The sequence below is a fragment of the Bos javanicus genome, chromosome 26 (genome assembly GCF_032452875.1).
Source record: "Bos javanicus breed banteng chromosome 26, ARS-OSU_banteng_1.0, whole genome shotgun sequence".
Taxonomy (NCBI): domain Eukaryota; kingdom Metazoa; phylum Chordata; class Mammalia; order Artiodactyla; family Bovidae; genus Bos; species Bos javanicus.
In genome coordinates this window covers 15,062,471-15,086,680 of record NC_083893.1, presented here as the reverse complement: position 1 = coordinate 15,086,680, position 24,210 = coordinate 15,062,471, and the positions used below count along the sequence as shown (strand labels likewise).

Here is a 24,210-nt window from a genome sequence, read left to right as displayed (position 1 = left end):
ATTTTTTATAGGTGTTTATTATTTTTTTAAGTTTTATGCTAGGTATTCCAGCCTGTACAAGAGCTTAAAATACCCCTGCCTAAAAGGACCTAGGAGAAGGCAATGGCACCCCACTCCAGTACTGTTGCCCAGAAAATCCCATGGATGGAGGAGCCTGGTAGGCTGCAGTCCATGGGGTCACTAAGAGTCGGACACGACTGAGCGACTTCACTTTCACTTTCCACTTTCATGCATTAGAGAAGGAAATGGCAACCCACTCCAGTGTTCTTGCCTGGAGAATCCCATGGACAGAGAAGCCTGGTAGGCTGCAGTCCATGGGGTCGCACAGAGTCGGACACGACTGAAGCGATGCAGCAGCAAAAAAGGACCTAACATTTTAATTAGGGAGATAAGTCAAAGGAACAGGGAAGATTAAAAGACAGTGAAGTGCTTTCCTGCACGACTATAAAGTAAGGTTTACTAGACTATAAAGTTGACTAGAAAGTACACTAGACTACTCGGAAGAATTCTGGTTATAGCTATGGCTGTTACACCACTGCAGAGTGATTCTTGACCGAACAGTGCTGGTTTTTTTGTTTTAATCACATTCATTTTTTTTCCCAGCGCATTCATCCTCAGTGAAATCAGAAAGTTCTGTCAACAGTAAGTATCAAGTTTTTATTTAATAAAAATGTATAGATTCAAGTTATTTGCCATTTGTGTTTCCCACAAACTGTGACTTTTCCTGTAATTTTTTTTCTACTATGTGAGAAAAATCATAGGAAAAAAACCAAAAGTGTATTTCTTCCCCAAATTAAATCATTTAAAAGTTTCTGATTTCAAGTATAGAAGAGCACAATTTTTTTTTTCAGTAAGTAGAGTGGATACACATTTTGATTTCACATTATAGAGTGTGAAGGAAGAGAACCAAAGGGATAAGATTGGGACAGAAAAAGAATTTGGAGAGATGGATTCACATTTAAGAAATGTTGCTTATATTGCACAAGAATGAGTGATCTGTCATTTGGTGATTTTGATTAATCAAATTAAATATCTCTGTTTTATGCATAGAAAGCAGAATGTTAGCAACTGGTTGTTACTGGTCAATTTTTTTAATAAATCCTACAGTTTTCACCAGATTGGATTTCATTGAATATTTACTACAAATCTTATTATTGTTTTTTTCCCTGCAGCATTCCAAAAAGTATTCACAGTGGTTTACAATAAAATAAGATTTTTTTTAAAGGTGAAGTCAAAATAATGGAAAAATAAGGTAGCGTAGGAAAGTAAAGCTAGAGGTAAATCCAATACAGAGAAATGTTTACCAAAAAGCCTTGCATAATTGCAAAGGTAGATCACAAATTTGTCACTGTTCTTCCTAAGAACCAAACCAAAGAAGGGATAGTAGAATGATTAATTGTACCCATACAATATTAAAGAGAACTCACAGGGCGTTCAGCTTTTTCCAGGCAGTTTTGAGAGCAGAATCTCCTGTGGCTTCATAAAAGGGGGCATCCATTTGTATATAACAAACAATAATCTTGCATCTCAACAGTAATACAATCTCGAATTTTTCTTTAAGACCTTACAGTAAATAGGCTTAGGGTCTAAAAGTAAAATGTACTTCAATAGAGTATCTAATTTATTTGACAGTGTCTAGACGTATAGAGACGGGGGAGCCTGGTGGGCTGCCATCTACGGGGTCACACAGAGTAACTTAGCAGCAGCAGCAGACATATAGAAATTCAGAGATTTGACACTTCTCGGCTTGTAAATTTTTAAACTTAAATTTTTTTTTCTGATTTTCAAGGAATATGTCTATGTGGCAAACTGAGGAAGTAACTACTGTAAATCCCACCTTTCAAATTAAGTATTAGCATTTTAGTATATAATTCTTAAGAGGAATTTTTAAGTGTTCAGTAATCAGAAATTGTTTTAAAATAAAAAATTTAAGATATTCATTGTTTAAAAGTTTACTGAAGAGGGAGATATCAGTGGAGGCATTGCTCTAGTTTAGGAATATAACATATTCTTTATAAATTATTTTACTCAAATCCATTTTGTTTTCAACATTTTTGAAGTGTCATAAAGCAATGATACTTCCTTTCTTCTCATGTCAATCCTAATCTATCTGCAGCTTCTTCTTCAAAATTAGGTTAAGTTTCCTGACAATGTATAGAACATAGCCAGGCATGTTAAGCTATCTGAGGATGGGGTAGTAAGTGTATATATTTTTAGAAAGCATAACAAGTTAAAATGGGAAAATTTATAGTTTTTGCCTATTTCCAGCTATACATTGCAGTTAGAGGTGTGAAGTCCAATTTAATGTAGAAAAAAAGATTGTCCTTTTCCAATTCCAGTTTTTCATTAAAGTAATCTTTGGGGGAAGGGTCTTTACTTGCAATTTATATTCATTCTTTCATTTTGTCTTCATTCCTTCTCTCTCCCACTGTCCTCCCCCTACCTCCCCCAGCTCTCTGAATCCTCCCTCGTTTCCCAGAGAGAGCCTTAAGTCTGTCAACTCTCCTCAACTAGGTCAGACTTCTAGTGGTAGGGAGGGGAGTATACTGTAGTCAGTCTGAACAACACCTGCCTTATCTTGGTTCTTGAAGTAGTACCATTTCAAGTAGGAGACAGGTACCTTGTTAGGGTTTGTCAAACCCAGATATCTTCTCAGGTCATCAGTGACCTGTCTTAGGCGGTCTTGGCAGTTTTAGAACTCAGATTTTGCTGTTTCTATATTTCATTTCCATTTGGGTGATATTCAGTTACCCTTTACCCCCACGTAACATATTGATTGTTAAAACCACGTCTAAAAAGAAAAGCCCAGTTTCTATGGGGAAAAAGAATTTTAACTTGCTTTTGTTAATTGTCTTAATCGCAAGTGGTTTAGTTGTGTACCAATTTAATTTTAGTAATGGACACATAATATCCCATTTTGTAGATAAAAGCAAGACCCAGAGAATTTACTTAAATTGCCTAAAGTCAGATAGCTGGTTAATGGCAGAGCTATGATTAAACACAGGTTTATAACACCAGAGTGTATGTCCTTTTACCTATATCATCAGTAACTTTCATCAATGAAGTATGCCCACTCTTTATACCCCAGTTTTGACACGTATATTATACAAATTCATGTCAAATGATTTGATATGTGTCTCAGTTCTATCTGTAAAATGGGTGTAAAGAGGTTTGATGTCACTGGATTATTATCAGAGTCAAGGTAAATAATAGACATGTAAAGCATGTTGTATTATAAAGTAAGTCCTTGATAACTTGTAGCTATTATTGTTATATCAGAGAAAAAGAAAATACTAGACATTAGATTTTGTGTTTGTTTTCTGCAGTAGGTCGGATCAAAAGTCTGTGAAAAGTCTGACCTGTCCATTGTTTTCATAGTTAGAGACTTGCCACTTCTTCAGGAGCTGAGTTATTTAGGTATATAATATCCAGAAAAACCAAGATGTTAGACCTGCTTTTATTATTCAGAGCATGTAGGGAAAATTATATGCAGTTTGCATTACATTCTATAAGGAACATTGAAAACTTAAAGCAGGTCAAGAGTAGAACAACCAGCATTGCCAGAACTTGAGATGTTTTTATAGGAAGAAGGCTGAAGGAGCCTTAGATGTTTAGCTTAGAACAAAGTGAAGAGGAAGGGGTAAGGAGGTAGACATAGAAACTGCAAGACTGCTACTATGTAGGAGACTTATTTTTGGTGGCTGCTTGGCAGAACTAGAGTCTGTGTATAAAAATAGCCCATGGACAGATTTTTGCCTTAATTTAAGGCAAAACTTGTCAATTAGAACTATCTGAAGAATGGAATGGAGGAATGGGCTGCTTCAGGAAGCAGTGAGGTATTTAAGTGTAGATTAAACAGCCACTTGTTACTGGAGTTCTTACACTAAGATGTTCATTCATTGGTTAAGAGGTGGACCTCCAAGCTCCCCTTCCAACACAGAATCAGTGACTTAAATTGTGATCGCCACTTGCCAATAATTACTGCGGAGATTTGATGCTGACGCAAATGCAAGCATCTATTTTATGTTGCCCAGTCTTCTAATTGTTATTTCCTTGTCAACACCATTCCCACCTCTGGCAGGTTGTAGCAGTTATCAAAGAAGTGATTTGTAGTTTCTGTCACCCTCAGGGAACTAGGTATTTTAGATTCGTGTGTGTGTATGTGTGTGTACATGCACATGTGCTCAATCGTGTCCAACTCTTTGCAACCCCATGGGCTGTAGCCCTCAAGGTTCCTCTGTCCATGGAATTGTCCAGGCAGAAACACTGGAGTGGGTTGCCATTTTCTACTCCAGGGTATCTTCCTGACCCAGGGATCAAACCCGAGTCTCTTGCTTCTCCTGCATTGGCAGGCAGTTTCTTTACCACTAGCACCACCTGGGCAGCCCTCATAGGGCTAAAAGGGACCTTCAGTCTTGTAGAATTTGATTCTAAGGATATGTGGTCACTTTTCAGCATGTCCTCTATCAAAGAGAGTTATTTTATAATGTTATTCTAAACCGATTGTATTTTTTTAGTAAAACTGGATTGTCTGATAGCAGAAAGCTGGTGTAGGAAAGCTTGCATATGATAAGTACTCTTGAGCGGGAACAAGAGAACAGCTGGTGGTAAGGCCTTTTGAAATTAGCTGTCCACTTTCAAAAGCCTGGTAGGTTTGTTCTCTGACATCATTAACAGGATAACACCATGATGATAACTTTATTAGGCCTAATTAGTTTTTCTGTGCTTTTGTTAGCTCAGTTTCAGTTCAGTCGCTCAGTCGTGTCCAACTATCCCATGAACTGCAGCAAGCCAGGCCTCACCATCCATCACCAACTCCTGGAGTCCACCCAAACCCATGTCCATTGAGTCAGTGATGCTATCCAACCATCTCATCCTCTTGTCATCCCTTTCTCCTCCTGCCCTCAATCTTTCCTAGCATGAGGGTCTTTTCAAATGAGTCAGCTCTTCGCATCAGGTGGCCAAAATATTGGAGTTTCAGCTTCAGCATCAGGCCTTCCATTGAACACCCAGGACTGATCTCCTTTAGGATGGACTGGTTGCATCTCCTTGCAGTCCAAGAGTCTTCTCCAACACCACAGTTCAAAAGCATCAATTCTTTGGCGCTCAGCTTTCTTTATAGTCCAACTCTCACATCCATACATGACCACTAGAAAAACCATAGCCTTGACTAGAGAGACCTTTGTTGGCAAAGTAATGTCTCTGCTTTTTAATATGCTGTCTAGGCTGGTCATAACTTTCCTTCCAAGGAGTAAGTATTCTTTTAATTTCATGGCTGCAATCACCATCTGCAGTGATTTTAGAGCCCAGAAAAATAAAGTTAGTCACTGTTTCCACTGTTTCCCCATCTATTTGCCATGAAGTGATGGGACTAGATGCCATGATCTTCATTTTCTGAATGTTGAGCTTTAAGCCAACTTTTTCACTCTCCTCTTTCACTTTCATCAAGAGGCTTTTTAGTTCCTCTTCACTTTCTGCCATAAGGGTGGTGTCATCTGCATATCTGAGGTTATTGATATTTCTCCTGGCAATCTTGATTCCAGCTTGTGCTTCCTCCAGCCCAGCGTTTCTCATGATGTACTCTGCATAGAAGTTAAATAACCAGGGTGACAGTATACAGCTTTGATGTACTCCTTTTCCTATTTGGAACCAGTCTGTTGTTCCATGTCCAGTTCTAACTGTTGCTTCCTGACCTGCATACAGGTTTCTCAAGAGGCAGATCAGGTGGTCTGGTATTCCCATCTCTTTCAGAATTTTCCACAGTTTCTTGTGATCCACACAGTCAAAGGCTTTGGCATAGTCAGTAAAGTAGAAATAGATGTTTTTCTGGAACGCTCTTGCTTTTTCCATGATCCAGCGAATGTTGGCAATTTGATCTCTAGTTCCTCTGCCTTTTCTAAAACCAGCTTGAACATCTGAAAGTTCACGGTTCATGTATTGCTGAAGCCTGGCTTGGAGAATTTTAAGCATCACTTTACTAGCATGTGAGATGAGTGCAGTTGTGTGATAGTTTGAGCATTGTTTGTCATTGCCTTTCTTTGGGATTGGAATGAAAACTGACCTTTTCCAGTCCTGTGGCCACTGCTGAGTTTTCCAAATTTGCTGGCATATTGAGTTCAGCACTTTCACGGCATCATCTTTCAGGATTTGAAATAGCTCAACTGGAATTCCATCACCTCCACTAGCTTTGTTCATAGTGATGCTTTCTAAGGCCCACTTGACTTCACATTCCAGGTTGTCTGGCTATAGGTGAGTGATCACACCATCGTGATTATCTGGGTTGTGAAGATCTTTTTTGTTAGCTCAGTTAGTGAATTTTCATAAAAATAAAGAGCAGGAGACTTTTGTCTTTTTTGAATATTGTTTTGGGACATTGGCAGTTCCAGTGCTGGCTGTCATTGAGTTGGTGGTCCTAGTGTTAAAGAACCTGTCTACCAATGCAGGAGACATACGAATTGATAATATCTGATTACTAGATTGCACTGCTGCTAAGTCGCTTCAGTTGTGTCCGACTCTGTGCGACCCCATAAACGGCAGCCCACCAGGCTCCCCCATCCCTGGGATTCTCCAGCCAAGAACACTGGAGTGGGTTGCCATTTCCTTCTCCAATGCGTGAAAGTGAAAAGTGAAAGTGAAGTCGCTCAGTCATGTCCGACTCTAGCGACCCCATGGACTGCAACCCACCAGGCTCCTCCATCCATGGGATTTTCCAGGCAAGAGTACTGGAGTGGGGTGCCATTGCCTTCTCCGATTGCACTAGTGGTAAAGAATCCTCCTGCCAGTGCAGGAGAAGCAAGAGACTAGGGTTCAATCCCTGGGTTGGGGAGATCCCCTGGAGTAGGAAATGACAAAGCTTACTCCCAAAGCTTTATAATTTTATCATCTTTGTGTGTAGATCATTAGAAGTACAACCCCTCCCCCTACCTTTTTTTTTTTTTCCTGTTTTTGTTAGAATTTGTGCTAGAATCAGTTAGGACCAAAGTTCGGATACACATGTTGATTCAAGGATCAAAGTCCAACAGATAAAAGGCTAGAATCGCCATGGCAAATCAATGCTGCTTTATTTTTGTGTTGAGTTTAACTAAGGGACATTCTATATCAACAAGACAAATTGGTGTCAGTTCTTTTCCAGACTAATGGTCATTATTGGAGAGGAATTATTTACTAGCATAATTATTTTGTGGCATATAATTTTATTGTCTTATGATATGTTTTGCAGTATTTGATAATTTTTAGTTGATTAATATAGGGTGATTCATTCGAAACATCTGTTTTGTTGTATTTATTTATTTTTTTATATGCATAATTTATTATTGAAATGACCAGATAGGTGTTGTTATATTACAATAAGTTGTAATTACTATATAATAATATATTCAATGTCAACATAATTTTTAACCTAAAATTTTTTTTTTTAATTTTATTTTATTTTTAAACTTTACATAATTGTATTAGTTTTGCCAAATATCAAAATTAATCCGCCACAGGTATACATGTGTTCCCCATCCTGAACCCTCCTCCCTCCTCCCTCCCCATACCCTCCCTGTGGGTCGTCCCAGTGCACTAGCCCCAAGCATCCAGTATTGTGCATCGAGCCTGGACTGGCAACTTGTTTCTTACATGATATTTTACATGTTTCAATGCCATTTTCCCAAATCTTCCCACCCTCTCCCTCTCCCACAGAGTCCAGAAGACTGTTCTATACATCAGTGTCTCTTTTGCTGTCTCATACACCGGGTTATTGTTACCATCTTTCTAAATTCCATATATATGTGTTAGTATACTGTATTGGTGTTTTTCCTTCTGGCTTACTTCACTCTGTATAATAGGCTCCAGTTTCATCCACCTCATTAGAACTGATTCAAATGTATTCTTTTTAATGGCTGAGTAATACTCCATTGTGTATATGTACCACAGCTTTCTTATCCATTCATCTGCTGATGGACATCTAGGTTGCTTCCATATCCTGGCTATTATAAACAGTGCTGCGATGAACATTGGGGTACACGTGTCTCTTTCCCTTCTGGTTTCCTCAGTGTGTATGCCCAGCAGTGGGATTGCTGGATCATAAGGCAGTTCTATTTCCAGTTTTTTAAGGAATCTCCACAGTGTTCTCCATAGTGGCTGTACTAGTTTGCATTCCCACCAACAGTGTAAGAGGGTTCCCTTTTCTCCACACCCTCTCCAGCATTTATTATTTGTAGACTTTTGGATCGCAGCCATTCTGACTGGTGTGAAATGGTACCTCATAGTGGTTTTGATTTGCATTTCTCTGATAATGAGTGATGTTGAACCTACCTGACTTCAGGCTCTACTACAAAGCCACAGTTATCAAGACAGTATGGTACTGGCACAAAGACAGAAATATAGATCAATGGAACAAAATAGAAAGCCCAGAGATAAATCCACGCACATATGGACACCTTATCTTTGACAAAGGAGGCAAGAATATACAATGGATTAAAGACAATCTCTTTAATAAGTGGTGCTGGGAAATCTGGTCAACCACTTGTAAAAGAATGAAACTAGAACACTTTTTAACACCATACACAAAAATAAACTCAAAATGGATTAAAGATCTAAACGTAAGACCAGAAACTATAAAACTCCTAGAGGAGAACATAGGTAAAACACTCTCTGACATACATCACAGCAGGATCCTCTATGACCCACCTCCCAGAATATTGGAAATAAAAGCAAAAATTAACAAATGGGACCTAATTAACCTTAAAAGCTTCTGCACATCAAAGGAAACTATTAGCAAGGTGAAAAGACAGCCTTCAGAATGGGAGAAAATAATAGCAAATGAAGCAACTGACAAACAACTAATCTCAAAAATATACAAGCAACTCCTACAGCTCAACTCCAGAAAAATAAATGACCCAATCAAAAAATGGGCCAAAGAACTAAATAGACATTTCTCCAAAGAAGACATACAGATGGCTAACAAACACATGAAAAGATGTTTTGTTGTATTTAAAAAATACAAGTATCTTTATTGTTTTTACTGGTCTTTAAAGGTAATACATGATTATTGTTTAAAATAATAATAAAAAAATTTGGAAGTGCCTCTTGAGAAACCTATATGAAGGTCAGGAAGCAACAGTTAGAACTGGACATGGAACAACACACTGGTTTGAAATAGGAAAAGGAGTATGTCAAGGCTGTATATTGTCACCCTGCTTATTTAACTTATATGCAGAGTACATCATGAGAAATGCTGGACTGGAGGAAGCATAAGCTGGAATCAAGATTGCCAGGAGAAATATCAGTAACCTCAGATATGCATATGACACCACCCTTATGGCAGAAAGTGAAGAGGAACTAAGAAGCCTCTTGATGAAAGTGAAAGAGGACAGTGAAAAAGTTGGCTTAAAGCTCAACATTCAGAAAATTAAGATTATGGCATCTGGTCCCATCACTTCATGGGAAATAGATGGGGAAACAGTGGAAACAGAGTCAGACTTTATTTTTCTGGGCTCTAAAATCACTGCAGATGGTGATTGCAGCCATGAAATTAAAAGATGCTTACTCCTTGGAAGGAATTATGACCAACCTAGATAGTATATTGAAAAGCAGAGACATTACTTTGCCAACAAAGGTCCGTCTAGTCAAGGCTGTGGTTTTTCCAGTGGTCATGTATGGATGTGAGAGTTGGACTGTGAAGAAAGCTAAGCGCCGAAGAATGGATGCTTTTGAACTGTGATGTTGGAGAAGACTCTTGAGAGTCCCTTGGACTGCAAGGAGATCCAACCAGTCCATCCTGAAGGAGATCAGTCCTGGGTGTGTTCATTGGAAGGATGCTGAAGCTGAAACTCCAAAACTTTGGCCACCTCATGCGAAGAGTTGATTCATTGGAAAAGACCCTGATGCTGGGAGGGATTGGGGGCAGGAGGAGAAGGGGATGACAGAGGATGAGATGGCTGAATAACATCACTGACTCAGTGGACATGAGTTTGAGTGAACTCTGGGAGTTGGTAATGGACAGGGAGGCCTGGCGTGCTGTGATTCATGGGGTCTCAAAGAGTCGGACACGACTGAGCGACTGAACTGAACTGAGAGAATAAAAATATCCCAGGCCTACATGTAATATAATGACTGTTAAGTTTGGTTATTCACAAACTTATCATTTATATATATATAATATATATATGTAGATATAATGTTTTAATACATATTGTATAATACTATGCATGCTTTCTGTAACTTTTACAAATTTTGATATAGCATACATAGTGTTCTATCGCAGATATGCTAATGGTTTTGTTTTTTTTAAGGGCTTTCTTTTTTTTAAACAGCCATATAGTATTTATTTAACCAAATCCATAATCCCTAACTGGTGGGGATTTAAGTTGTTTTCTTTTGTTGTTGCTGTTATACAATGAACATCTTCATATATGTATATATTTGAGGAGCTTGCTTATTCTAATAAATTTCTTAAGGCATCATTGCCAGTCAAGGGTCTAAAGTGATCTTTATTTCCAGATTTTCCTCAAGGAAAGGGTATTTACTCCTAACAGTGTATGAGAACTGTTTCTTCATTGAATTGGACTTCTAGTTAATGTAATCAGCATTGATTTTTTAAAAATCTGACATTTTTCCATAATTTTACTAGCTAGACCTGTATACTAGTTCAGTTCTTGAGGTCTTGATCCTAATATAAATATAGTCTCTACAAAAATCTTAACCTGCTTGTCTTTTGTATGATCAATAAAAAGAAAAAACTAAGTTAAAGATAACTATATTCCAAGAGGTAGTATAACTCTATTTCCCTTTATAATATAGAGTTAATATTGGAATTGTTACTTTAACTCACTATAACTTAGAGAAGTTTCCTATGAGACTTTAAATCCTTGGTCTATTTGCTGAGGCTCTTTGGTATAGCTCAGCTTATTATTTTTCAAAAGAATTTATTAGTCTGGAAAAGCAAATTAAATTTTCAGAGAGCCATACAAATTGAGGCTAAACCACAGTTAAATCCAAAGGTAATTGCATTATTGGTGGATAGTTCAAAATGTGTTTTAAATTTAATATGCACATTTTAAAAAAATCTCTTTTAAATAAACAGGAAACTCTGATGAGGAAGAAAGTGCTTCAGAGTCTGAACTTTGGAAGGGCCCACTACCAGAGACAGATGAAAAATCACAGTAAGTCCTGATGTTAATAGAAAGTGATATTGCATACCTTCTACAGTCGGTCTAGAAAGCTATGACCACAGCCATTTTTGATAACTTAATGAAAAGTTTAGCATCATGAATGTTGATTTAAAGCCAAGGACCATGAGATCAGAGTTTATTCCCAGCCATTTTTCATGGCCACGATCAGCCAACTTACGCAGCTCCCTCTTGGTGAGTAATTCTTTCCTCATCTCCCCTTAACAGATGACCCCCTAGACTTTGCTTAGGTTCTTTCATAGATGTCCTGTTTACTAGCTTCTAGAGCCTATCCATGATGTTCTAATTATCATAAACTTGTACAGGAGAATTCCTCAAAGATACAAACAGGTGTCAAAGTTTTTTTGCCCCCAAAGACAGACAACTCAACACATGCATTGTTCTCTGTTATTGGTTGGAAGAGCTTTTGGGATATAGGCTGGAATATTATCAGCTCTTATATAATGGGATGTTCACCACTTGAGCTTTATCTGTTGAAAGAGGATAAAATAATACTGACTACATAGTTTATTGTGAAAATTTAATATAATTAAGAATATAAAGCACCCGGTATAATACTTACCAATATAATACGTGCTCAATAAATTTTAGTCCCATTTTGTTAATCCAGTCTTCTTAGCTCATAATAAGAGATTTATTGAATCAATCATAATTCACTAACTTAAGCTGATGATAAAATATCTTGCTAATTGTATAATATGTTCTCAGTTAATAGAATTCAAGTGTGTTGAAAGAGGCCTTTTAAAAAAAAAAAGATTGTTTTCTATGATCTTTTTTTTTCTTGCCAAAAAAAGAATTCCAAAACGAGTGGCCATTATAGATCAGATTTCTAAAAAGGTATTGCTATCCTAGTCAAACTATCAACTGAACTTTTGACCATAGAATTTCCCCTTGAAGAGCTGAAAAGGAAAGAATAGGTCTCAGAGTCCACTCACCTTTATGGCAGTAAAGATCCATAAGTAAAGCCTAAGAGGGGTTCCATAATCCAGAGCTCTTTGTGACCTTATAAAAACTTGACATCATGTACTAACATCTGAGTACACACAGAGGTTCAGCTAATTTCATACGTCTAAGTTCTTATTACAGTTTTAAAAATTCAGCTGCATTTTGCTGTCATGCTTGGGAAAAGGGACAGTGGCATGGAGAATACTAAATTGTAGGCAATTCTTAAATCAACTGTATCTGATTCTGTAATTTTTTTTTTTAATTTGAACATGGTTGTGGGGGTTTTATCCGTCACAGTCACTTAAAACAAAATGATGGAGTCTCACTGTGAATTTCTAATCTAAAATAACATTTTCTAAAGAGATTGGTAGGCAGAATTTGTGTAGCTTGATTCTCTGTTCCCAGAAGGAAGAAAAGCAACTGTACATACACTTAATCTTCACAACAGCTCTTTGAGGAAATGTAATGTTCTTTATTATTTAAAGAAACTGAGCCCAGAGAAGTTAAATAACTTGCTTACCTAGCTAGTAGCTGACAGAGCTAGGACTTAAACACTGTCTGACTTGAAAACCTGTGCTGTTTTCATTGTACTGCTCTAGGCTCCTAGCACTAATATTTATTTAGTACTTTAATTTTCGTATTTTAATATATTATAATTTAGTATCTCCTTTCAGAGTTCTATTCTTTTAGATATAATCTTCACTGCTACAAATACACATTTACTCTTCTCAGAGTAATAAAACCTGCAGCCTAAGCAGATCGTCCCTATTCTTAGGAGTAAGGCTTGTATTTTTCCTTAAAATAGTTTTTTCATTAATTTGAAATGAGAATGAACAGAGTAAGTAATAAAGTCAACTTAGAACAGAGTAATAAAGTCAACCAAAAAAGTAAAGAGAAGCAATGATATAACACAAAGTACTTCAGAGTAAAATCTTAGGTATAAATATGTTTAGGGATACATGCCACCATAAACAACACTTTAATCAGTCTGGGCCTAGTTATGATTATTATAGAAGCCAAGAATTACTTGATAGCTGAATCATGAAATATATATATATATATAAAAGAACTAGCAAGTATGTTGGTTTGAATTACCTTAATTTCATATAATGTGTCACCTAGTAATTTTTTTCTCTGTTGATTTTAATCAATATGTATACTTTTTCTTTTAAATAGGGAAGAAGAATTTGATGAATATTTTCAAGATTTATTTCTGTGAGATGAAAGAGGGATGCCTACATTCCTTAATGTGAAGTGTACTTTGAAATTCTTCACAAAAGTTTTGTCTACAAGTTGCAACTTGAGTGGTTTGTCTTTGGAAATAAAAGATCCATCTAGGATGGATTGTCAGATGCTTTGAAAGTATTTTCAGTTCTATTGGAGATACTTTTCCCTATCTTTTACATATTTTTTCAGTTGCTTACCTACAACTCTGTTCCATCTGTAGCTCAAGGATGGACCTAGTACACTTCACAGAGATCCATTGTTCCTATTTTTATGGGTTTTTCTTTTTTCCCCACTGATTTCACATTTATTTTCCCTTGCCTCAATTAGTTTATTTAAACTTTTAGGGTTATTGGGGTCTTACAAAATTATAAGGTAGATTAATTATGTCTTCAACTTCTTTACTTTCCTTTGACACACAGGCGCCCCTCTTGAGAACCTGTTTTTTTCATTAGCTACCTTTTCTTTTTTTCCTTACATTTCTCTTCCTTCTTACCTCTGCCACTTAAGGGAGTTTGTTATAATCTGATTTAATTCCCCAGTGTATGGGTAATTTATTATAAAGTAAATTAATAGCACAGGAGGCCAAATGAGATCCCAGTAATCTAAAGCAGCATATGTGTTCATGAAAGTTGACTTTCCAGTAAAGATTATGCTGTAATATAACTTAACTGAACAATACTGTATGCACAGAGCTTGTCTCAGATACAGTCATACATAATGGATATACTTATATGCAGAGATATATTATAAAATGTAACTTAATTTGGGGTCCATACCCCCAAGAGTCAATGGATGTGTTTCAAGACATCTAAACACGCCTACAATCGATGTGTAAACTTTCGTGATTGTGTGTGTTTTAGGGGGAAAGGATCCATAGATTTCATCAAATTTTCAAAAGGATTTACTGATTTTTTTCCGAAAGGTCAGACCCATTTTTATAAACAGCAAAGCGATGAATACTGGAAAAGATGCGTGATTTGGTGAGTAAGAGAGGACCTATAGAAAACAGGTATTTTGTTGAAAATTAAATGACATTTAAACATGGAATTATTGGCATTAAACTGTAAAACAGGTATTTATAGTATCTTATTTTTAAATAGTATCAGATTTTCCTTTTATTAAAGTTATTATTCATTAATTATTAGATCACTGTCATACATGAGACACTGCTAGACATTGCTACGAAGGAAGTAGCTAGGAAATAACTAGTCATTTCTAAACCACCATAAAACAGTAAATGAGTGTTGATAACCAACAAATAGTTTGTTGTATCTTTTTCTTCTCACTACTTTTAGTGAAAAAGAATCTTGATTTCGGAGGAAAAAGTGTTGAAATATCCAGCAGGAAAACTGATGTTATTAATAGAATATATGAAGCCAAAACATTTTTATGATAAAAATTAGTAGTCATCAGAAATAAAACTCCTGCAAAACTAAACAATGACTGGGAAGAATATTCAAAGACCCTTTTAAAATAGATCCATATATGTGGTATTCCAAGTATGGTTTATGGACATCAAGTTCATTTGTAAATTTAAATCATTAAATGTAATCACAGTGTTTAATCCATTCATACAGTGACAGATAATTGGAGTCATATTTAAAGGAGTCTTTGAGAAGGCCTCAAGATGATGTTTTAAATTTTTTTAATTGAATTTTTATCTTTTATTGGAACATAGTTGATGTACAGCATTGTTAGCTTCAGGTGTACAGCTGAATGATTCAGTTATAGTCTATCCATTCTTTTATCAGATGCTTTTCCCATATAGGTTGTCACAAAATACTAAGTAGATTTCTTTGTGTTATACAGTAGGTCCTTATTATCCATTATCTAGATTTTAAAGATTAATTCTCCAACAGACCTATCTTAAACTTTGCTGTAGTATAGTCAGGGGAGTTCAGCAGATCATTGGCTTGAGATAAGTTATGCTTTCTTATACTTACTCTTAAGCAAAGTTCCTGTTTTTGCAGACCTTCAATGGTGGCTCATCTCTGTGCCTCAGTTTCTTTTCTAGTGAATGAGGAAATAGTTTGAGCTGACTGATATTTGGGGGGGGTCCAAAATTTTATAAGGCTAAAGGAAGAGGGTTTCTTATACAGTTTCTAAAATAACCCTAAGTGGAGTTTCAGGATTATTTTCAGCAGTGAAAATAAGATGTACATCTCTCGCCCAACATGACTTATACAGACAACACTCATTTGGGGATATATATATATATATATATATATATATATATATAGGTTTTTTTTCCTCCATAAAAATATTAACTTCCAGGCACTCTTCATTTATACCTGTTTGTCATGATATTTATGCAAAATATCATTCATTCATGTTTACTGAGTGCCTGCCTTGTGCCAGGCACTTCTCTAAGTGTGAGAAGAGCTGTGAACAAAATAGACAAAAATATTTCCTCTTATGGACCTTACATTCTAATGTGAGAGGAAGAGTCTTATGATTCTAAGTACCTAACTTGTAAAAATATAACAAATAGTGATTTCTCAGCCGCTTAAAATTGAACATTATCTCCTTTATAACAGAACGTTTGAGGTTGATAGAGCAATTATAATTTAGATGTTTTACAATAAAAAGTCAATGGTATAATTAATATTTGGTCTGTTTTATAATCTGGTATGTCATTATAAAGAAATCTTCCCTTATGTACAGGTGTGTACCATGTAGTAGAAGTAGTTGATTGTAGTTTTTTTGTTTAATTTATTTGGCTGCATTGGGTCTTAGCTGTGGCATGTGGGATCTCTGCATGTGGTGCAGACTCTCTAGTTGTGGAGCACAGGCTCCAGAGCATGTAGGTTCAGTAGCTGTGGCACACAGGCTTAGTTGCTCCAAAGCATGTGGGATCTTAGTTCCCTGACCAGGGATTGAACCCACGTCCCCTGCATTGCAAGGCAGATTCTTTATTACTGGACCACCAGGGAAGTCCTGTTTATTTTTCTTGACAATCAATATTTAGAATGCCTAGTAGATACTTCTAGTAATCACTTTTTTTAAAGTCACCTCTGTTGAAGTCCCTTTAAACTGTTTTTGGTAGTAAAGCTTTTGTATAATCAAATCACATGCTGTTTAATAATGCATAATATTTATTAGTTGATTTAACTTGCATTAGGATTATCTAGGTCATGTCTTATAAATTGATAATTCTATCAATGAAAAGAATAGTTCTGAATGTAATAACATATTCTTAGTTACACATAAAATAATTGATTTCAGACTTGGGAGAAAGGATGGGCATAGGATGACATACTTTTAAGCTGCTGAAAGTGAAGTGCTCTTTACTGTTCCATTATCAAGAGTAAAAAGTGGAGGAAAGAGATAAGCACTTCAGGTGGAATAACATTTAATATCCTTTTTCTTTGTTTCTTATATAGTACTTAAATACATTATACATTCTGTACTGTATTTGCTCTTACATTAAGACATGTTGATGAGAGATTTCTGGTTCAGAAAAGGATGTGAGCTATGAATCATGTTATGGGTTGAATTGTGTCCCACCTGAATTCCTGTTGAAATCCCGATTCCCAGTACCTTAGAATGCGGTTGTATTTGGAGCTAATAAAGTAAAATGAGGTCCTATGAGTAGGTCCTAATCCAGTATGACTGGTGTCCTTAAAAGAGGAGAATAGGACACAGACGCACAAGGGAGAAGACCAACGACCAGGTGCAGACGGCCACTGACAAGCAAAAGAGGCCTCTTGAGAAACCAGCCCTGCCAAACCTTAATGCTGGCCTTCTGGTCTCCAGAACTGCAAGAAAATAAATTTTCTTTTGTTTAAGACACCCAGTATGGGGCAGCTTTTTTGTTATAGTAACCCTAGTAAATGAATACAATGAATAAGATCTTTTAAAAAAAGAATTGGTGACTAGTTTCAGGATTATATTATTTTTAATTTAAAACAAATTGGCACCAAAAATGCACTTATTTTTGTCTTATTTTGCACTTTTGTTGAACTTTATTTTATCCTCATGGCTTTCAGGCTAGCAGTATATTTTCTTATGCTAGTCACAGGGTAGCCTTCCTGAAGAGTCTCTGTTACTTGATGGTTTGATGAATGAAATTTGCTGATGTTCTTTTTTAATGTTTTCTTCAAATGTAGAAACAATATTTGTAATTTAGACCGGTTGGATTGTCTTACAACATTAGACATGTTTTGGATTTCTTGTCATCACCACCACCTCCTGAATCTTCTACAGCTAGGAAAAAGGAGAAAAGCAATATTTTCAGGAATCAGTGGATATATAGTAGTTTTTTCCTAATATTAGAGTAACTATATAGCCTAATTCATAGTTTTAACCTATATCAAGTACTAAGAGTTTGACCATTTAAAAACTTGAATTCATATTCAAAATTAGTCCATTTAGAAAATAAAATCTAATAAATGACTAACCAGTTAATGTCTCAGTTCTCAAAAGAACCACTGAACTATCCAGTCTGGGAATCTGAGTTGTTGCTTTGTGTTGCCTGGAGATAAAATAATATTCTTAGTTTACAGAGACTTCTCAGTGTAGTAGGAAGAAAATTCAGAAGTAATTTTTATGCAAATAAAGTATAGAGATCCATATCCAATATACCAAATACTAAATTTAAAAAAAAGTCACGAACCACTTAAAGGGCTTGATATAGTGTTCATTGTAAAATTGGGATAAAGATTAACTGCACTAAGAAATAACTTTTTGCTTTTCACTTGCTCAGTAAAAATAACCATTTTTGTTATCTTTTTGAAGCACAGCTCAGATCTTACTCCTTTCATGTTGAAATCCATCCCTCTAAGGACTTCCCGTTGCTCTGTAGAGGACAGATCCATAAGGAGGCCTTCAGGGTAACACACCCATCTGGCAGAGCTGCCTGCATTCCTGGCTTCATCTGGTATTTTGCTCTCTAGACTCCAGCTACACCAGTTTTCAAGTTCTTCAGCGCACCAAGCTTATTTCCACGTCACGGCCTTTGTGCATATTCTATTCTTTCCTCTCCTTTCCTTTAAAACTCTTCCTCCTTTCTTTGCTTAGAAGAAGCCTGTCTTCAGTGTAGCATAAACATCCTTCAGGAACGACTTCCCTGATGCCCCAGGTATGCTTCTTCTGATAATTATAGTTAAATAATCAATTTTTCACTTGGCACTCCCGTACCAGGTGGTAAGCTCTGGAGATAAGGACCCCATCTTTCCCCAGGGCCTAACACAGGGCCTTGTACAGAATACACAGCCACTAAACATTTAAGTGAATGTATATCCTACAGTCAGGAACTCCTGTTTTTATTCTGTTGAATGATATCCTTAACCCTTTAAGCAAAATGCTTTCTCCCTCTGAATTCTTTAAAATATCACTAAACACATGAACCGTCTAAAAAGAATGTTGCATTTTTTTTTAACAAGGCTTTTCCAGACAGAGATGGTTTCTTTATTAAACAATAAGAATTTCTTACAAAACCTTTTAAGTCTTGAGCTCTTGAGACAAAATACGAAACGATGACATTAGTATTCCACTTTCTAGATGTCATTTGAGTCATCTGATGAACTAATAGGTGATCGTAAGCATCTTAACAGAGGCTTTCTGAAGATTATGTTAAACTTAACTGAGTGACTTCAGGAGTAGAAATTTCATCAGGATAAACAGCACTAAGGAGAAACATCTGAGGCACAGACAAAGTCTTAGGGTACCTTCAAGTCACCCCACTCTGCTGGCCATCTTTACATCTAGGGCTTCCTTAGATCTGGAAATGAGGCTGGAGATCTGTAAAGTTTTCTCATTATAAGGAGAGGAACTTTAAGCTCAGAGAGGTTAAGCAAGATGCCCAAAGTCTTACAGCTAATACAGAATGTTAGGGCTAAAATTATTTTCTCACCTAAACCTGATTGATCCCATTAATCCTATGGTTTTCATATTATTTCTTAAAATTCAGTATTCTGCAGAGGTACCTCAGGAGCCACTTTACTGAGTGGATGAAGAAACCTAGCCCTAACCCCAACTTCAACTGGACCAAGCAATTCCATCTTGAATTACAAAGTAAGATCTTGTTCAAGGGGATAAAAACCCTGAAAACCACTAATCAGCTTCTCATAATTCTCAGTCTGTGGGCAGTAAAGCAAATCTCCTGTTTGCATTTACTTTTTATGCTTTTGTCATGTGAGATGAAGCTCTGCTGAACTTCCAGCTACTTTACAAGAAGCCAAAACAGATTCCATCTAACCTTTTTCCGTCGTATTTCCTTCTTCCTGCTTTTTCATCTCTTCAATTACCTTCATCTTTTCATCATACTCATCAGCTAGGGATTTCCATTCCACTCTGTTGTTTTGAAGACCATTCAGCATAGGTGTGATTTCTTTGTGAAACCGTGAAAACTCCTAGAGAGAATTTTAGGTCAGAAACCACTTAAATCATTTGGTTCATTTTCAGTACCTTTCATACGCAGAGAAGGAGCCCTAAAGAATTATTACAGTGCTCAGAGCTGTTAGGATGAGATTAATTCAGTACCTTGTAAGTGGGAAAGGTAGCTCTTGTCTTTCCTGCTCACCTAAGTTTATTCAATTTGCTTACACCTGAGTTCTCTCACCTTTCATTGCATCCTTGAAGGAAAGATAAGGGTAATACCTCAAACTACCTTGGAGAAATGATGACACCCTTAGTGACTTTCCATGAGGGATGAGGGTGACTTTGATTTTAGTTACATTTTGAAAGAAAACTTCTCATCCAGAAAATGATATATTTCACTCACATAATCTGTTTACTTACCTTATATACAAAAGTACAGACAAAATCAATAAATCCAACTTGAAGTTTAGGTAGTTCATCTTTTTTGTTTCTGTCCATCATAGGCTAGAAAGAGAGAGAAATTCTTTAAAGATAATTTTCTAAGATCCAGTGGACAAAACAGACTGATTTGTATCAATAATTTTTAATCAGTAGTGCGTTTTTATGTCAAGGTTTTTACAATGGGTTGTTGCTGCAGCACTGTTCTCTCCAGATCTCCTTGTTCCCAAAATTCATTTGCAACCAGGAGTGCTACCTGCAAAGAGGGAGGACATGATTCATGACAGTCATGATTCATGACTTATTAACAGACTTTGCATTTTATCATAACATTTTATCCTTAAATGAGTAACATTTAAGGACAGAATTTATAATTAATGCTTGAGGTATTGTCATACCATATGTTCTTTGGCTTTAAAATGATGTTATTTACAGATTATATTGAAATGGACAAGGGGGATTTCTCTTCCTACTTCAGTGTGGTAGACTCATTCTGGGCGTGCCAATCTCCTAGCTGCTATGACCACCACCTCTCAACAATAAAAAGGGGAGAAGGGAGGATGTCTGTTTCATTATGCTTCAAGCTCCAAAGCTTCCCAGATCCTCCTTTTGTCCTGCTTATCATCTGCCAGCATCTAGCATGTATCTGCCTATGTGTTTATGCACATACATGCACAGCTTAGAACACCACTTCACCTGACTAATAACTCCTGGTGGCTCAGACGGTTAAGCATCTGTCTACAATGTGGGAGACCCGGGTTCGATCCCTGGGTTGGGAAGATCCCCTGGAGAAGGAAATGGCAATCCACTCCAGTACTATTGCCTGGAAAATCCAATGGACACAGGAGCCTGGTAGGCTACAGTCCATGGGGTCGCAAAGAGTCAGACAGGACTAAGCGACTTCACTTTCACTTTTACCTGATTATGTTGTAGGGATATTTGAGAGTTAATTTATATGGTTTTTTAAAAACCGTATTTATCAAGTTTGTTGAACACCTTCTAGCTGCCTTACATTGGCATGATCCGGGCTTACCAAGAGGAGTTAAGATGTGACTTTGATCTTTAAGATGCTTACAGTCTAATGAAGTCAGTCATGTAAAGAATGTGGAAAGTTCTATCATATCAACAGCTATCAACTGCTGTGGATCAAGGAGAAAGATAAGGGAGGTTGCATTTATGCTGTGTCATCAAGGAAGACTAGTAGCTCGCCAGTAAAGAAGAAAGGGAAGAGTGTGCAGATAAAGTTGAATGTTTACAGCTTGTGTGAGGAGGAGCTTAAGAGTGTGAGGCAATAACATGGGAAATAAGAGAAATAAATTAGGGAGTATGAGTTAAGGACAGGTAACAACAAACCATGTAAGCTTCGCTGGGAAGTTTAACTTGATTCTCTGGGCCAGTAGTTCTTTTTCTTTGAGCCCTGCGGTCCCTCCAAAGTGCACAAGTGGTACAAGAGTGGGTGCCAAGAGAGATTGAAGTACAGTAACTTTGCTGTTTGCCTCTTACAAAAAGTGACCTATGTACAACTTTTTGTGCAAGGAAAATAGACATTTCTTTTTTCTTTAAAAAAGGTTGAAAACTTCCAGCAGTGGGGAGTTCAGAAGGCTTTTTAAGCAAAGCAGTAGCCAAGCAGAGCTCTATTTATAAGCATTCCAGCAGCAACTCAGAGAAAGGTTGGAGAGTTCGTGCTGAGAGAGGATCACTTAGGAGGCTGCCACCATAGTTCTGACGAAAGAGGAAAAGTAAGAACTAAGAGGGTAGCAAGAGTGATGGACAGAAATGGTTTTGGAACGAGGGAGATGGACTCAAGCCTGAGCCCAGGTTTGTGGCTGGGGTGACTATGTAGATAAAAGAATTGAGGAGGAAGAGCAGGCAGGCAGTGAGGAGGAAGCACAGGTGTTTGGTTTGGAGCCCAGCTATTCTATCTTAACAGATACAGTCCACATTTACAGTTGAACCCAGGGAATTCTGGCCTCTTCTGCTTAGGGTTTTCCCTATGAGTTAACTGAGGGAGAATTCTTTCATCGATTAGCAGGAAACCAAGTGGTAAGCAGGTGGCTCCCACTCATTCCCCACACTCCCCAAGGGTGGGGAAGACCTTCCTTAGAAGACACCCTTAAACTGAACCTGCACGGAATCCCTCCGTCCATGGGATTCTCAAGGCAAGAATACTGGAGTGGGTTGCCATTTCCTTCTCCATGACTGACAGCACACCAAAGAGGAGACTAGGAGCAAAACCACCCTTGAGGGATGAAGGCACTAATGATTCATCCTTGCTGCATGCTTTATCTCCTCTACTAAAAACCCAGATGCTCCATGAATAATTTTATGTAAACTTCTTACAGCCTGTCCAGTGATAAACAGGAATTCCTTCCAGAAAGCATTTTCTTTCTAAGGTTCCTTCTGTTTCCCTTGTCCTGGGCGTGACCAAATGACCTACTGACATTTGTGAGCTCTTGAAAGCTGTTTGCTTTTCTTCTCTTAACAGAAACCCAACAGGGAACATTGTACTTTTGTCTTAACTTCTTAACTTCCTTTTTTCTTCTTTGTAAATTATAAACTGATGGTTTCAGAGGACAGGTCCAGGGTAACGAAGGTAACTGCTTATAAAATATATAGTCATATAATTGACGGTTATAATTAAATTCTGAGGTTGCCAGATACTCTCACATTCACTGTCTCATGGCGCCTAGGCAGAGCCGAGGGCCTGACAGAAAGTGGGAACCACTCACCTGACTTTGCACCTCCCAGGGCTTGGTTATAGCTGACAGATCACACGCAGTCATCATCATTGCCCTGTGAAAGAAAACAAAACATGTTAAAATAGAAATATACAAGTTATTTTTGCCAAAAGCAAAATAAAATTTGACTTCTCACATGATAATCTCTTTTTTGGTTGGATCAATGGTTACATATTTGATGGCCTCTTCTTCAGTTTCCATTTTTTCACAGGCATCAACAATTTTTTGAAACATGGTTCTCTTCCTAAAAAAGAGACAACTGTGCGACAATTTTAGCATATAGGACCAGAGGTTTAAAGTGTCTTTAATATGTCCTTTCAGGTTTCATGTTCCCACTTTGCATCAGTTGTCCACATTGTGGACCCAGGGAGGAGAAGAGGGAATGGCTGTGTAACCTTGATACAGAAAGGGTTTAAGACAGAAAAATCACAAGTCAGAAAGGAAAAAAAAAAGTAAATTTAAATACATTAAAACTAAGAGCTACATGTGACAAAAAGATCATAACAAAGGCCACAGGTTGTGATGAGACATTGTAAAGTATAAAACTAACCAAATATTAGAACGTAAAATATATGAAAAGGTACAAAATTATAAGTGTGAATAATAATATTCTGTCTCACATTAACAAATATATTTAAATATGCCCAGATCAAGAAGAGTCCAGATATGGAATAATAGGAACTCTTGTAACACTGCTGGTAGGAGTTTAAATTGGCGTACCTACTAAGGAGTGCAGGAGTTTTGCCATGTGGTATAAAATTGAAGATATGCAAACCCTACAGCAGTCCCACTTCTAGATATGTACTTTACAGAAACTCATATACACAAAGATACACAATGTAGGCAGTGATGAAAAACTGGGAATAATCTAAACGTCCATGAATAGAAGAATGGCTAGATTAATTATGATAAAATCACACAGTTGAATATACATCTAAAAAGAATGACCTGGATCTCAATTTACCACCAAGCTAAATCTTCAAAATGTTGTGTGAAAACAAGTTGCAGAAAGGTATATACAGTATGATACCATTTATGGAAAAATTTTAAACACTTAGTAATGCCATAGAAAACATGAGTGGGAAGGATGAATGCATAGCAATACCAAGACAGTGGTATTTGTGAAGAAGTGGGGTGGGGGTGTGGCATTCATGATGGAGTACGGAATGCCTCAATTGTACCACTTTCCTTGAACAGATGTCTAAGACAAAATCTTAGCATTTGTTGAATCTGGACTATAGCTATTTGGATATCACTTATCTATTTCGAAGTATCTGCTTTCATGTTTGAACTATTTAATAATTGAATTTTTAATGAAGGATTGGAGAGGCATAATTTAATACTGCCCAAGTTGTTAACTATTTAGA

The 24,210-nt window shown here is 36.9% G+C and overlaps 2 protein-coding genes across 5 annotated transcripts in view; one reads left to right on the top strand and one right to left on the bottom strand.

Moving 5' to 3' along the window:
* Window positions 1-13,484, top strand: part of LOC133239187 (protein FRA10AC1) — a 40,380-nt gene extending 26,896 nt beyond the window's left edge. For 2 of the 3 annotated variants that reach the window (XM_061402834.1, XM_061402835.1), the window contains exons 13-15: window positions 604-642; window positions 11,069-11,147; window positions 13,296-13,484. In XM_061402834.1, the coding sequence (XP_061258818.1) occupies window positions 604-642; window positions 11,069-11,147; window positions 13,296-13,338 (161 nt within the window). In that variant the 3' untranslated portion in view covers window positions 13,339-13,484. The remainder of the gene's footprint in view (window positions 1-603; window positions 643-11,068; window positions 11,148-13,295) is intronic. The other variant, XM_061402837.1, reaches the window with a different exon arrangement.
* A 3,738-nt stretch (window positions 13,485-17,222) lies between these two features.
* PDE6C (phosphodiesterase 6C) overlaps window positions 17,223-24,210 on the bottom strand; it is a 53,044-nt gene continuing 46,056 nt past the window's right edge. Inside the window, exons 17-22 of one of the 2 annotated variants that reach the window (XM_061402829.1) lie at window positions 22,980-23,087; window positions 22,835-22,898; window positions 20,287-20,361; window positions 20,088-20,171; window positions 19,546-19,699; window positions 17,223-17,552 (exon numbers count right to left, since the gene is read on the bottom strand). In XM_061402829.1, coding sequence (XP_061258813.1) covers window positions 17,491-17,552; window positions 19,546-19,699; window positions 20,088-20,171; window positions 20,287-20,361; window positions 22,835-22,898; window positions 22,980-23,087 — 547 coding nt within the window. In that variant the 3' untranslated portion in view covers window positions 17,223-17,490. Of the gene's footprint in view, window positions 17,553-19,545; window positions 19,700-20,087; window positions 20,172-20,286; window positions 20,362-22,834; window positions 22,899-22,979; window positions 23,103-24,210 lie in introns of both variants that reach the window. The other variant, XM_061402830.1, reaches the window with a different exon arrangement.